Below are 15,340 nucleotides of genomic sequence, written 5' to 3'. Positions count from 1 at the left end.
TTCATATTACAACCTAAAGTAATAATATTTTAATTATATTTATATTATTTTTTAATTTAAAATTTTAATATATATTATTGTATTATTGAAAGAAGATTGTCAAATATATTTATTTTTAACAAGGGTGTCAAATTACTATTTCTCATTATGATTTTTCAAACTCTATTGATTTGAGATATTTTATTCAAATTTATTTTTAAACTTCTCAAATTTCTAAGTCCAAAAGTAGAAATGACAATGTGGACTCATCTGTCTGGTTTTGATTCGTTCTGCATTTGGCACGTACAAAATGGATTGAGATGGTCTGCTTCACATAAGAAATGTGGATAAATTTCTTTGGTCCGTCCATCATAATGTTTAGTCCATGGGCAACCGTGACCTGCATGAAAAAAATATTTATTTTGTATTTTATTCAACAAGTAAAATTTTAATAACCTTATTTTTATTTAATTAAATTAGTAAAAGTAAAAGAAAAATTATGTAAGTCTATTTATAAAAAAATAAATAATATTCAAATTTTATAATTCCTAATTTTTAAGTATAAGTAGGTTGAAAATAAAAATAACTTTGATATAAATTAAAACAAAAGAAGAAATTAGAACAATAAATATATTTTTGAATGGACTAGAGAAAAAAAAAATCTAATTAACAACTTGCTTATAAAAGACTCAATGTATTGTGTCACCATATTTTAGAATATTAAGCCAATACGGATGGGTCCATCGTTAGCCCATAGTTGACCGCGAGAGTTAAACAGAAAGAGTCTAAATGGACCAACGGGCTAAAATACCAAGTACACAAAAAATCAAGGCTAGCCGCACACTTTTTCTTATTTGGCCCAAACCACCATCCCTGTCCACAGGACCAGAAATTCATTGAAGTTCACATGCTCAAAAACTCATCCTCAAGTCCAAAAGTTCAAAAGGCAACAAAACATATACCTATTACTAATTAGCTAATAAACAAATTTGCGTCTAACTAACTAACTATCATGTTCAGTTGAAATATCTCTAACATCACCATATTTAGCCAGCATCAGAAGTCTCGTAGTTCTTGTTCTCCCATGTACACATCGTACCAAAAGTTGACATTATCGTAAGCACTTGACGCATGCACCCCATTGGAAGTGAACAACGGAGAGAGTGAAGATTGGAAGTCCCGGTGAGCGGCGTTACCAGGTGAGAGAACTTGAGACCAGAAATCATCATCGAGCGATTCAGTCTTCACGGGCAACCGAAGTTGATGATCAATAGCAGTAGCGCAGTTGTGGTCTCTGCTGTCACTGGTGGTAGAAGTGGTGAGGGTTGACACGTCAGTGCTTGCACACTGTGGAGATGACAGTGCCTTTTTTTCCTCTGTCACGGGTTGTTGTTGTTCTTGTTTGGGAATTTGTGTGCTGACCAAGGACAGCTTTTGTTTCGTGTCTTTGTCTTGTTGGGACACCCTCTTCTTCAAGTGGGTGTTCCACACGTTCTTTATTTCGTTGTCTGTTCTACCTGGTAACTTTCCTGCTATGGCTGACCATCTGCACTTTACGTTTTCATATATCAATGTTCATTACTGCATCACAAACACTTTTTTTTTTTTTTGCTCTCACACCTCTGTCACTTAATTTTATTTTTTACGGTTTCATCAGCATGCATACATCATGTTAATTTCGTGCAAGAGAACAACAAACAGAATAATTCAATAAAATTTAGATCTTTAAAATAATGTTTAAATCTTAAAAGATTAAATTGATTTCTGTTCTTCTTACTCGTGCAGTGCACAGTTTTTCGAGTCAGACCATCGTTCTTATCACCTCTAACCATGGTAAAATAAGATTACTTTAGTTCAGACAATTAAAATAAACTTTAAATCCAATAAACCCCAGTTTTGATATTTTAGGAATTTTTTTAATCTAAATGAAATCAATCAAATTGAAGTGAACAAAACTCAACCAACTCAACCTGTTTTCCATAAAAAAAAAATCACACCCATCTAAATTTTTATGGATGAGTCTTTAGAAAGAGAACACCCAAAAAATAAAAATAAAACTCGATATCAATTTCAATGAAATATTTCAGGTTTCAACCCAAAATCAGTAATAATATACTCTTTAAGATAAAAAAATAAAAGAAAAATAACCTGTTTCCCAGCTTTTCATGCAACTGGATTATCTTGTCTTCTTCTTCTCTTGTAAAATTGCCTCGTTTAATATCTGGCCTAAGATAATTTATCCACCTGAGTCTGCAACTCTTTCCACATCTCGAAAGCCCTATTGATTAAATTGAGGGATAAGAAAACAACGACAACAACATTAAACCAAACTGAGATTTGATTGAATAAGAAAGCAGTACCAGCTTGTCTGGGTAGAGCATGCCAATTTTTGTGACCATATGTGTTGATATGATTGATGAGAATGCGATCTTCCTCAGGACTCCAAAACCCTTTGTTCAATCCCAATCTCTCACAGCAAGGAATTCTTCCCATTTTTTCTGTCCCTGTTTCTCCACACACCAAATCAACAATCACTCTTCTCTCTTTCCTTTAAACTTCAACTCAGAACCAGCCAGCCAAAACAACAAAATTAAATTAACGTTGAATGTTGAGCCTAACCTCAGACACATGTTATATACTTCTGTACACTGCAATGCATTATTAATGTTTTTAATGTTATAAAACTATGGGTAATTAATAATTTCAATAAAAAATTATTAAAATTAAACACAAGTTGTATTGAACAGTCTGATGCTAATTTTTTTTAGGGAAAGAGGAATTTGCATTTATGGCAATAATAGCTTATTCACTGGCTGAATGATGCTTTTCCCTTCCAGAAGAATCACTCCCATCAAAAATTTATTTCCATAAAAGAGTTCACTCAATAATTTACATAAAAAAATTATTATTAAGAAACGGTAATTATTATAAGATTTAATGTCTGGACATATATAGCCGGATGATAAATAAATTTGTTATGTGGTTATTGTTTTCATTTTTTTTTTTAACTAAGAATCCTTATATTGATTGAATATGATTATGGGTATGAGAAATACTAAACTTTTTTAATTGAATACACAAATGAATATACACATCTCTCTCGTTCTCGTTCTCATACCCGCCAACCATAGTACCCATCTCTATCATATCTCCATCTTCATTTAAATTATTACAATACTTGTGATCTATTAAATAACCTTATAATATATATATATATATATATATATATATATATATATATATATATATATATATATATATATATATATATACACACACACACACTAGACCGTAACATCCCGACTGGATATTACTAATTTAAATAAAATAAAGTAAAATAATATCAAATATGTCATTATTATTCAAAGTTCTTTCCCAAAACGCGGGAAAATTAAAACCTTACTAAAATGCATCAAAATTTAAAACCATAAAGTAAACTCCATGTTTACATAGTTCAAAAATGATCAACTAAATGTTTACAAAATAGTCAAATGTAGTCTATAAAACTTCCCAAGCTAACCCCTCTCCGGCTTTAAGTGTCACCAGCTCCACCTGAAACAATGTCTGCTCCCGTATAACGAATTACACGATCATCGCCAAACACACACAGAAAGGGTGAGCTCATGTAACAATATAAACATATAATTTAATACATAGAATTTCACCCCCAAATTAATTTATTTCAACCAATGCTTAACCAAGAAACCTTATTGCCCTACACAACACCGCTGCCAAAGCGCCCTATGTTTTGGTTATTGCTTAGCACTCAACATGATCATGCATATTATTATTAAAAATTAATAATAAATAAAACAACACATAATTGGCATACATAGGACTTGAACCCAAGCCTTCTCACACAATCAAAGTACTCTCAACCATTTGAGCTAATACTTTTCCACATCACATCAATCAATATTTAATGCCATAAAGGCTCCTATTGCCCGTATTTATTAATTAATTATTTATTTAGTTATTTAAATTTCTCGGGTCTTACACTAGACACTTTCTATTTTTTATTTCTTCTAATTGTTTGGCTTCTCCTAAAATTCATTCATATTTTTAATATATTTTTCCTCTTTATCACAACCTTTAAATGTAAGAAAATATCCAATTAATGACCAATTTTAGGGATATAAAATAATTGGTCACTATAGTAGCCAATTTATAAATTAAAAATGATTGGTAACTAAAACAATTTCTAAATTGGTAATTATAGTGAATTAATATCTAAATTGGTCACTAACATTAGAAATAAATTAGTCACTAAATTGGTCCCATTAGTAACCAATTTAGATACAAGCTTAAAGACCAATTTTTTTGTAGCTAAAACCTTGGTAACTAATCTTAGTGACAAATTAGAGACCAATTTATTATAGTGACCAATTCAGAAACTCTTCTAGTTACCAATAAGTTTTAGTTTATAAATTAGTATCTAAATTGATCACTATAGTGATTAATTAGTTTTTGTCATTAAAATTGATCATTAATTAAACATTTTCTTGGTCTATGTGTACAATTATGTTCAAAAGATTTATGCAAATTAAATATTTTTTATTTCTCACATTTGAATATTTTTACTCTTTTTTATATATTTCCTTTCTTCATTAGAATGTTTAACACTCTCAATTTAAGTGTTCAATAGCATGAACATTTTATTAATTATGTAACATAAAAAAATTATATTCTTTATTTTATTATTATTAATTTTTGATTCATTTGAAGATCTATTTTATTATCTCTCAATCGTTCGACTAAGTTTACATTTGAAAAGTTTTCTTAAATTTTGAACGTATTTTTCATCTTATCTTACCCTTAACTAGCTACTAGCTCTTAGCTCCTAGCTACTACCTCCTACCTACTAGCTACTACCTCTAGCTATAAGCTACTAGTAACTGGCTACTAGCTACTAGCAACTAGCTCTAGCTACTAGCTACTAGCCACTAGCTATATATCTAGCTACTAGCTACTAGCTACTAGCCACTAACTCTAGCTACTAGCTACAAGCTACTAGCAACAATCTACCAGCTATAACTACTAGCTACTAGCTCTAACTCTTAGGTATTAGATACTAGTTCTAATTACTAGCTACCAACTACTAAGTACTAGGTACTAACTACTAGCTACTAGCTTTTAGCTACTACCTATTAGCTATTGGCTATTGGCTACTAACTACTAGCTACTGCTACTGGCTATTGACTGCTGGTTACTAGCTACTAGCTACTTGTTACTTACTACTGGCTCTAACTACTAGTTACTAGGTACTTGGTACTAATTACTAGCTCTAGCTATCAGCTACTAGCTTTAGCTAATAGCTACTAGCTCGAGCTACTAACTACTAGCTCGAGCTAGAAGCTATAGCTACTAGTTCTAGCTACTAGCTACTAGCTTTAGCTACTAACTACTAGCTAATAGCAATTAGGTACTAGCTACTAGCTAGAAGTAACTCTATCTACTAGTTACTAGTTACTAGCTTTAACTACTAGATACGAACCCGAGCTACTAGCAACAATCTATCATCTATAACTACTAGCTACTAACTCTAACTCCTAGGTACTAGCTACTTGCTCTAGTTACTAGCTACTAGGTACTAGCTACTAGGTACTAACTACTAGCTACTAGCTACTGGCTACTAGCTATTAGCTATTAGCTACTAGCTACTGGCTACTAGCTACTGGCTACTAGCTACTAGCTACTGGCAACTAGCTACTAGCTACAAGCTACTTGCTACTAACTACTAGCTACTAGCTACTGGCTACTGGCTACTAGCTACTAGCTACTGGCTACTGGCTACTAGCTACTAGCTACTTGCTACTTGCTACTAACTATTAACTCTAACTACTCGCTATTAGCTCTAGATACTAGCTCTAGCTGCTAGCTAATAACTACTAGCTCCAGCTACTAACTACTAGCTCGAGCTAGAAGCTACAACTACTAGTTCTAGCTACTAGCAACTAGCTTTAGCTACTAACTACTAGCTAACAACAATTAGATACTAGCTACTAGCTAGAAGTAACTCTACCTACTGGCTACTAGTTACTAGCTCTAGCTATTAGATACTAACCTGAGCTACAAGCTCTAGCTACTAGATACTAGCTATAACTTAATAACTCTAACTGCTATCTCTAGATACTAGCTCTAGCAACTAGTGAGTAGCTACCAGAAAATAGCTACTAGTTACTAGCTCTAGCTACTAGTTACTAGCTCTAGCTACTAGGTACTTGTTACTAGTTACTAACTACTAGCTACTAGCTATTAGCTCTTGCTACTAACTACTAGCAACTAGTTACTAGCTACTAGCTTTTAACTACGAGCCACTAGATTCTCGCTACTAAGTTCTAGCTACTAGCTACTTGCTACTAGCTTCTAGCTACTTGCTACTAACTACTAGCTCTAGTTACTAGCTACTAATTACTAGTTACTAGCTACTAGCTACTAGCTACTAGCTACTTGCTACTTGCTACTAACTACTAGTTCTAGCTACTAGCTTCTAACTCTAGCTACTAGCTCGAGCTACAAACTATAACTACTAGTTCTAGCTAATAGAAAGTAGCTACTACCTTCTAGCTACTAGCAATTAGCTACTAACTACTAGCTACTAGCTCTAGCTACTAGCTACTAACTCGAACTATAAGCTTAGCTACTCGCTACTAGCTCTAGATACTAGCAAGTAGCTATTAGCAAATAGCTACTTACTCGATACTAGTTACTAGTTACTAACTACTAGCTACTAGCTCTTGTACTAGTTATTGGCTACTAGTTACTAGTTCCTAGCTCGAGCTACAAGCTATTAGCTCGCGTTAGAACTACTAGCTACTAACTTTAGGTACTAACTACTAGCTCTAGCTACTGGCCATTAACAACTAGTATTAGCTACTAGCTAACAGCTACTAGCTATTAGTTACTAGCTACTAGGTACTTGCTCTAGTTACTACCTACTAGGCACTAGCTCTAGCTTCTAGCTATTAGCTACCAGCTACAAGCTACTAGCACGAAGCTCTAGCTACTAGCTACTAATACAAACTACTAGCTACAGGCTTTAGCTACTAAATACTAGCTACTAGCTACTACTTACTAACGACTAGTTATTAGCTCTAGCAACTAGTTATTAGCTCTAGCTACTAACTACTTGCTAGTAGCTCTAGTTACTAGCTAGTAGCTCTAGGTACTAGCTATTAGCTTTAGTTACTAACTATTACCTATACTTACTAGCTACTAGCTACTAAGCTAGTAGCTACTAACTTCTAACTGCTAGCTACTAGTTACTAGCTCTAGCTATTAGCTATTAGTCAATAGCTCTACCTACTAGCTACTAGCTACGAGCCACTAGCTCTTGCTACTAACAACTAGCAACTAGTTACTAACTACTAGCTACTAGCTTTTAACTACGAGCCACTAGATTATAGCTACTAGCTACTAGTTACTAGCTTCTAACTACTTACTACTAACTACTAGCTCTAGTTACTAGCTACTAGCTACTAGATACAAGCTACTAGCTACTAACTACTAGCTACTAGTTACTAGCTCTAATTATTAGCTACTAGTCACTAGCTCTACCTACTAGCTACTAGCTACGAGCCACTAGCAACTAGCTATCAGTTATAGTTACTAACTACTAGCTCTAGCTCCTAGGTATTAGCTACTAGCTCTAACTACTAGCTACCAACTATTAGGTACTAACTACTAGCTGCTAGCTACTAGTTACTAGCTATTAGCTCTATCGACTAACTACTAGCTACTAGCTCTTGCCGCTAGCTACTAGCTCTTACCACTAGCTACTAGCTACTAGTTACAACCTACTAGTTTGAGCTACTAGTTACTAGCTACTAACTCGAGCTGCAAGCTACTAGTTACTAGCTCTAACTACTAGCTACTAGCTCTAGCATCTAGTTTTAACTACTAGCCACTAGTTTTAGCTACTAGCCACTAGCTATAACTACTAGCTATTAACTCGACCTACTAGCCACTAACTACTTGCTATTAACTACTATGTACTAGTTACTACTAGCTACTAGCTACCAACTACTAGCTATTAGTTATAGTTACTAACTACTAGCTCTAGCTCCTAAGTATTAGTTACAAGTTCTAACTACTAGCTACCAGCTATTAGTACTAACTACTAGCTACTAGCTACTAGTTACTAGCTATTAGCTCTAACGACTAGCTACTAGCTACTAACTACTAGCTACTATCTCTTGCCACTACTTGCTAGCTACTAGTTACAACCTACTAGTTTGAGCTACTAGTTACTAGCTACTAACTCGAGATACAAGCTACTAGTTACTAGCTCTAACTACTAGGTACCAGCTTTAGCCACTAGTTTTAGCTACTAGCCACTAGCTCTAGCTACTAGCTATTAACTCGACCTACTAGCCACTAACTACTTGCTATTAACTACTATGTACTAGTTACTGGCTACTAGCTACTAGCTACCAACTACTAGCTATCAGTTATAGTTACTAACTATTAGCTCTAGCTCCTAGGTATTAGCTACTAGCTCTAACTACTAGCTACCAACTATTAGTACTAGCTACTAGCTACTAGTTACTAACTATTAGCTCTAACGACTAGCTACTAGCTACTAGCTCTTGCCACTAGCTGCTAGCTACTAGTTACAACCTACTAGTTTGAGCTACTAGTTACTAGCTATAACTCGAGCTACAAGCTACTAGTTACTAACTCTAACTACTAGCTACCAGCTCTAGCCACTAATTTTAGTTACTAGCCACTAGCTCTAGCTACTAGCTATTAAATCTACCTACTAGCCACTAACTACTTGCTATTAACTACTATGTACTAGTTACTGGCTACTAGCTACTAGCTACCAACTACTAGCTACTAGCTACTAGCTCCCAACTACAAGTTATCAACTACTAGATACCAGCTCTAGCTATTAGCTACTTGCTCTAGCTCCTAGTTATTAGCTCTAGCTACTAGTTACTAGTTAGTAGCTACTAACTATTACCTCTAGCTATTACTATCAACTACTAGCTACTAGTTACTAGCTCTAGCTACTTATTGTTAGCTCTAGGTACTAGCTACTAGTTACTAGTTACTACCTACTAGCTACTACCTCTAGCTAGTACTATCAGCTACTTGTTATTAGTTATTAGCTCTAGCTACTACTACTTGTTGTTAGCTCTAGGTACTAGCTACTAGCTAGTAGTTACTAACTCTAGCTACTAGGTATTAGCCACTAGCTCTAGCTTCTAGCTACTAGCTACCAGTTAATAGCTATTAGCACGCAACTCCAACTACTAGCTACTAGCTTCTAGCTACAAACTACTAGCTCTAACTATTGGCTATTACCTACTCGCTACTCGCTACTAGCTATTAACTCTAGTTAATAGCTATTACCTCTAGCTACTAGCTACTAGCTCTTATTACTAGTAGCTACTAGCTACTAGTTACTAGCTACTAGTTTGAGTTACAAGCTACTAGCTACTAACTCTAGCTACTAGCTAGTAGCTCTACCTACTAGCGCTGGCTATTACCTACTAACTAGCTACAAGCTATTAGCTATTAGCTACTATCTACTTACTACTAGCTACTAGCCACTAGCTCTAGCTACCAACTACTAGCTACTAGCTCTAGCTACCAGCTACTAGCTACTAGCTACCAGCTACCAGCTACCAGTTACCAGCTACAAGTTAGCAACTATTAACTACCAGCTCTAGTTACTAGCTATTAGCTCTAGCTTTTAGCTACTAGCTCTAATTACTAGCTACTAGCTATTGGCTACTAGCTGCTATCTACTAACTACTAGTTAATAGCTCTAGTGATGAATATCACCCTAAAGGGCTCCTCAGCTTGGGCCAATGACCTAGGCCATTTATTTTATTTATTTTTAATTAAATAAATTTTGTTCTAATTGGGCTTGTTTTTTAAAATGCAGCCCAATTTTCCAATGCATGTTCCACGTGTGGGCGTTCTATTGTTGCGGACGAAACTGCAATATCCTTTATGCATATCACTTTCACTCATAGAGGACTCCCTTTTCAATATTGGGCCTCCATTGACATCACGAAGCCAACATGATAACGCTGTTGTCAAGCGATCAAATTAATACTACTTATCTATAAAAATATCAAATAAAATATCTAAAGATATATTTTTCCAAATTATCTTTTATCATAAAGATAAAGAGAACTGCAAGGTCCAATTTTTTTGTTCCTCTCTTCTTGGTTTAGCCAAACTTCACTTTTTCAAGCTTTTCTTGTCATCTTCATGCAATACTTGGCTTGGATTTTTATGCTTTTGATAATTTCTTATTCTTGGATTTATCTTTAAGGTGTCATGAAGCTTTAATCAATTTATTTCCACACCTCCATGAGCTCAACTTAGCTGTAGCTGCACTAACACACCTCAAAATATCCAAAGAACATTTATGCAACTAAAAAGCTATTTTTAACACATTTTTGTATCTCATGCTCAATAAACCCAATTATAGGAAATCCCAATTAAATCAATCTTTAAGCACACAAATTCAATTAAATACCCAGAATTAAACATAAAATGAGGGCAAAAATACGCACTCATCATAACCACACACTTATCCTTTTGCACTCCTGGGCAAAATTGAGCAATTTCAAAACTTTATTCTGAGGTATTTTACTTCATATCAACACTAGATTAAAGGAATGAGCCTTACTTGAGACAAATCAATATTCTAGAAATTAAGTTACCATGCATAAACAAACGGAAAGATTCTATTTTTCACACATGAGTTAATCTTTTGAATTCAAAAGACAATCAATTATGAAAGAAAGCACTCAAGTTAAATATGTATTTTCTCACCAAAATTCGCTCAAGTGTTTTGGCTTGTGTTTTCATTCAAAATACTCATGCAAGTAAACACTCGTAATACTTAACAAGACTCTAATATTCATAAACTTTCAGAAAACATGCATTCAAACATCATGAGGACTTTTTTACAGGTTATAATGTGGCGAAGGAAAAGGTAAGAAAAATTTTAGGATATTTGGGTTTTTGAAATGGTAATGTAGGAAGAATAACGGAGCATAATTTCAGAAACAACTCTTTTTCGTTTATTGCTTGTTGCTCCCTCTCTTTTTTAGAAAGCAATTATTTTTTTCATTTCAACACTTTTTCATCAACAATTTTTCCTTTTGCCATTTTTATTAATTTGTGGGTGAGGTACTCAACCACACACTTTATTCCTCAACCAATCCTATCATAATCCACTAGCTCCTTTCTTTCTTCCTAAGATAAGGAAAAACATGGTATTTTTTTCTTTTTAAGGGTTTACAATGGGCTTAAAATAAGAAAAAGGAGGTTTAAAGCTCAAAGGGGCTACCAATGGATTAATATCAAGGTTGGCTTATTTGGCCAAGTAGCTAAAAATAAGAATTTCTTCAGTCATATCAAATCATGCATATTCACCTAAGTTGCAAAACAAAAGAATCAAGCTAAATATTTGAGTATAAACAAGCATGAGCAAGTCACTAAGGAAAAATAGGAATGGCACAAGGCATACCATCCCTTACATTAAGGCTCAAGACTCACAAGGTCAAAACTCTTTCACAAAATATTTAATCAAGTAATTCTTAAATCAACTCAATTAGCAAATCATAGAAACAATCCACTCATATCAACATGACTTTTAGTTTTTCAGAATTATGATCATCCCAATTATTGAATCAAATCCTAAAAATCCAATGTCAATATGTTTTATTGAAAGCAGGGAAATGTTTTTGGTAGATTTCTTATGAGATATATTGTTTAAAAGTTTCACTTAGTAAAAAGTTAATACTTTCACAATTTTCTCAAAAAGAAATCACAATTTTGTTTTATGAAAACAAAAACAGAAATTGAAAAACAGAAAAAAAAAAGAAAAAAAATCCTACCTACAGTTTGTCTCCCCCTCACTTATTTCAAAAAAATTGTCCTTGATGGACTTATTTTGGGGAGGAAACGAAAAATTGTGACTTCTGGCTCAATCTGGCCATATGTCAAAATTAATTTTCTTTAATTTTATAAAGTACAAGTCATCTTGTACAATTTTATTAAAGAAAACAAAAACACATATTTTTGAAATTTTTTTAATATTTTTAAAATTAAAAATAGAAACAGAAAACAAACATGCATGCAAATTAATTTTTTTTATCAACAATGTTTTCAAAAGAATTTGAATCTAAGCATTTTACCTGTTGCAGCAACCTTTCTTCTTTCTCTGCAGTCATGTCAACAAAGATAACCACTGAAAACTTTTTTGCATCATTCACATCAACAAACTTGATGTGTGGAGTGTGTGGCTTCAACTCAACTTGAGCATCATCAGGTGCATTCAGATGGTTAACAAGATCATCAGTAATCCTTGTAATCTCATCTTGTGAGCAAAAATCTGCACTTGAAGTAGTTGACTTTGCTACTTTATCATTAACCAAGTTAGTTACAATAGTAGATGCTTCAGCTACATCTTCGAATATCGTTGGCTCTTCAACTTCACTTCTATTATTCTCACAACTTTGCTCCTCAAAAAGATCATTTATACTCATATCATCATCAATAGATAAAACTTTATATTCACATTGAGCATCATCAACATATCCATCAGTAGATATGTATGTGTGAGAATCTTCAATTTCTTCATCAGCAACATCTTTAGCAAAATTGATATGTCCATCAGTAGACATATTACTGTGAGCATCATTATATCTATCAGTAGATATATCAGTGTGATGTGATTCTGATGTTGGTTGATCTAACATTTGAATCGTGTTCTCATTCACATCAGTGCTCAATTGTTCCATCCTTTGATTCATGCTCCTTAACATTATCATTTCATCCCTTTGCTCAACTATTGTCTTCATAAGTTTTTCTAAGGTGGCCTCCATAGGTTTGTCTTTCATTAGTTGACTTAAATCTTCTGACATTTGTTCAGCTCAAATGGCCAACTTTAGAAGCATAACTTCTATTTCTTGACGAAATGCTCTAAATTCTGAGATTTCAGCAAATCTTGGATGGCATTGGAGGGTGCTATTAACCGTACAAAGTAATTCTACAGAGTTGTTGTTACTTGCATCCTCCATCATGTCATACAATACTTTATCATTTTCATACCATTTTTGCTCAATATCTTTGCATCGTTGATCAACTCGCAACCTTTCATCTATGGTGTCTAATTTCTCTCTCAGTCCATCCATTAATAACACAACTTCCTTATAGGATGGTCCATTGATTGCTACAACTTGTTGTGATGTTGCATGTTGTTGTTGTTGAGAACCAAATGGAACATATGATGGCTGGGGTGGACACTCAGAATATGGTTGTTGCTCATGGTATGATAGTTGCTCATATTCCACAAAAGATGATCTAGGTTGTAGATCATTTAGTTGACGTATAGTTAACCTACTTAAATCAGGTGCAGAAGTAGGTGTAACAATTTGCTGCTGATAATTGTATGAATCATGTAGTTGCTCTGGATAGCAATTGTAATCCATTTGAAAACTATAATGTTGATTATTTTCGTATGAAAAATTATTTTGCATATTTGAAAGAGGTTTTCTGAAAGAAATAAGTTGAAAGCTTGTTGAGTAGACTTCCAGGAAAGAGAGGTGCGTCTCAATGGACAACTTAAGTACCTTGTCTTTCCTTAGCCAAAGTGTTCCCCAACTAGTTTCACAAATTTCCAACAAAATTTCTCAAACAAAAATTGTGCTAAAAAAAATAAAGTAACTAAAAAAATAACTAAAGAAAATAAAATAAATGTTAGAGAAAAAAAATTGAGATAAAAAAAATATTAGTGATAAAAAAAAATCAAAAGAATAAAAAAAATAATAAAATAAAAAAATAAGAACTAAAATGATAAAAATTCTAACCGTGTTCCCCGGCAACGGCGCCAAATTTGATAACGTTATCGTCAAGCGATCAAATTAATACTACTTATCTATAAGAACTTCAGTATTGTTAAGAAAGTAGCCAAAAAATTAGTATGGGTTAAGTTAACCCTAAGTCGTCTCCCAACGAACACGGAATTGATTTTTAACAAGTTAGTTCTTATAATATCTATACAAAAGAGTTAGTCAAATAAAATAATAAAAATATGAAAGATAAAGATAAAAAAATAAAATAAGATAGAAACAATAGTAAAGAAAAATAGGTTGATTCCACTGCTTTTTTAAAATAGGATTCATCATTGGTTTCCTAAAGATTATTGTTATTGATTTATTGTTTAAGACTTCAAATTAATCAATGTAACTTCTCAATTAATTTGTTGGCGTCCTTACTTTCAACTAAAGTAACTTCTCAATCAAAAGCAAGAACTTTGTAGATTAATCTTAGTAAATTTAACCAAAGTAAATTCTCAATTAAATATTACTAATCCAATCATGTTCATTCTTTTACCTCTTATATCTAGTAAAAAGCTAATTAACCAAAGTAACTTCTTGATTAATTCTAATCTAAGTTTTCACCTTTAATCAAAGTAACTTCTCAATTATTAGCAAAAACTCATGCAATCATATGAAAGTTTCTAAAATTAATCAAAGTAACTTCTCAATTAAAATTTAAAAACCCTTGGACTCATACAATTGTAATGTTATGTAGATTTAACACTGTGCTAACTTGCTACAATGTAAAAATCATTGCTTTCACTAAATTAAGAACCAAAAGACATAGATGAAAATAAATCTCAACAAGAATCAAAAGAACAAACAAATTAATTGATCTAACCTCAGAATCCAATTACGAAATTACAATGGAATCAACCCAAGAAGTTCAGCACTCCATGAAATACAAAATAAAATAAAAATAGAGAAAAGAATAGAGAGAGAAAGGAAACGAAATTAGGCCCCCCTAAGGGTTCCTAAACTTCGAAGTCATGAGCTTGTACTTTCTGCTTCTCCCTTGGTGTCTTTATATAGGAATTGGACTGGGCTTTTCTATTGCTAAAATCTCTCAAATATCTTTTAAAATAAAGATAAAGATAAATATTTAAAAATATTTGGAGAGATATAGACTATTTGACAAATATAATTGGTTGATAATATCAATATCTAATATAATTAAATTAATTAATTAATTAAAGATATATGATAAATTATCACCAATTAGTATTTGTATTAGTTTTCCAAATCAACCCTTTGCAATCTCCTTAAATTATCTTCTAAATAATTCAATATCTTCAAGATATATTTGTTTGTTGTGGAACTAAAAAGATTCAAGAAGATATTGTCATATTTAAAAAGATTTGGTAGTTATTATCTTTTAATATTTTATGATATAATTAAATAAGATAATTATTTAAAAATATCAAATAAAATATCTAAAGATATATTTTCCCAAATTATCTTTTATCATAAAGATAAAGAGAACTGCAAGGTCCAATTTTTTTGTTCCT

The 15,340-nt window shown here is 32.8% G+C and overlaps 1 protein-coding gene across 1 annotated transcript; it reads right to left on the bottom strand.

The window, feature by feature from the left end:
• Nucleotides 1-622: 622 nt before the first annotated feature.
• LOC114192402 (transcription factor MYB14-like) lies at nucleotides 623-2,590 on the bottom strand. The gene is made up of 3 exons (XM_028082114.2): nucleotides 2,340-2,590; nucleotides 2,128-2,257; nucleotides 623-1,525 (listed from the first exon to the last, which is right to left on the bottom strand). Exons 1-3 carry the CDS (start codon nucleotides 2,470-2,472, stop codon nucleotides 1,036-1,038), a joined length of 753 nt encoding a protein of 250 aa, XP_027937915.2. The 5' UTR covers nucleotides 2,473-2,590; the 3' UTR covers nucleotides 623-1,035.
• Between the last annotated feature and the right edge of the window lie 12,750 nt (nucleotides 2,591-15,340).

Source organism: Vigna unguiculata, chromosome 7 (genome assembly GCF_037176805.1).
Source record: "Vigna unguiculata cultivar grain cowpea cultivar isolate G323 ecotype 2 chromosome 7, ASM3717680v1, whole genome shotgun sequence".
NCBI classification, from domain to species: domain Eukaryota; kingdom Viridiplantae; phylum Streptophyta; class Magnoliopsida; order Fabales; family Fabaceae; genus Vigna; species Vigna unguiculata.
This window is presented reverse-complemented; position numbering and strand designations above follow the sequence as displayed.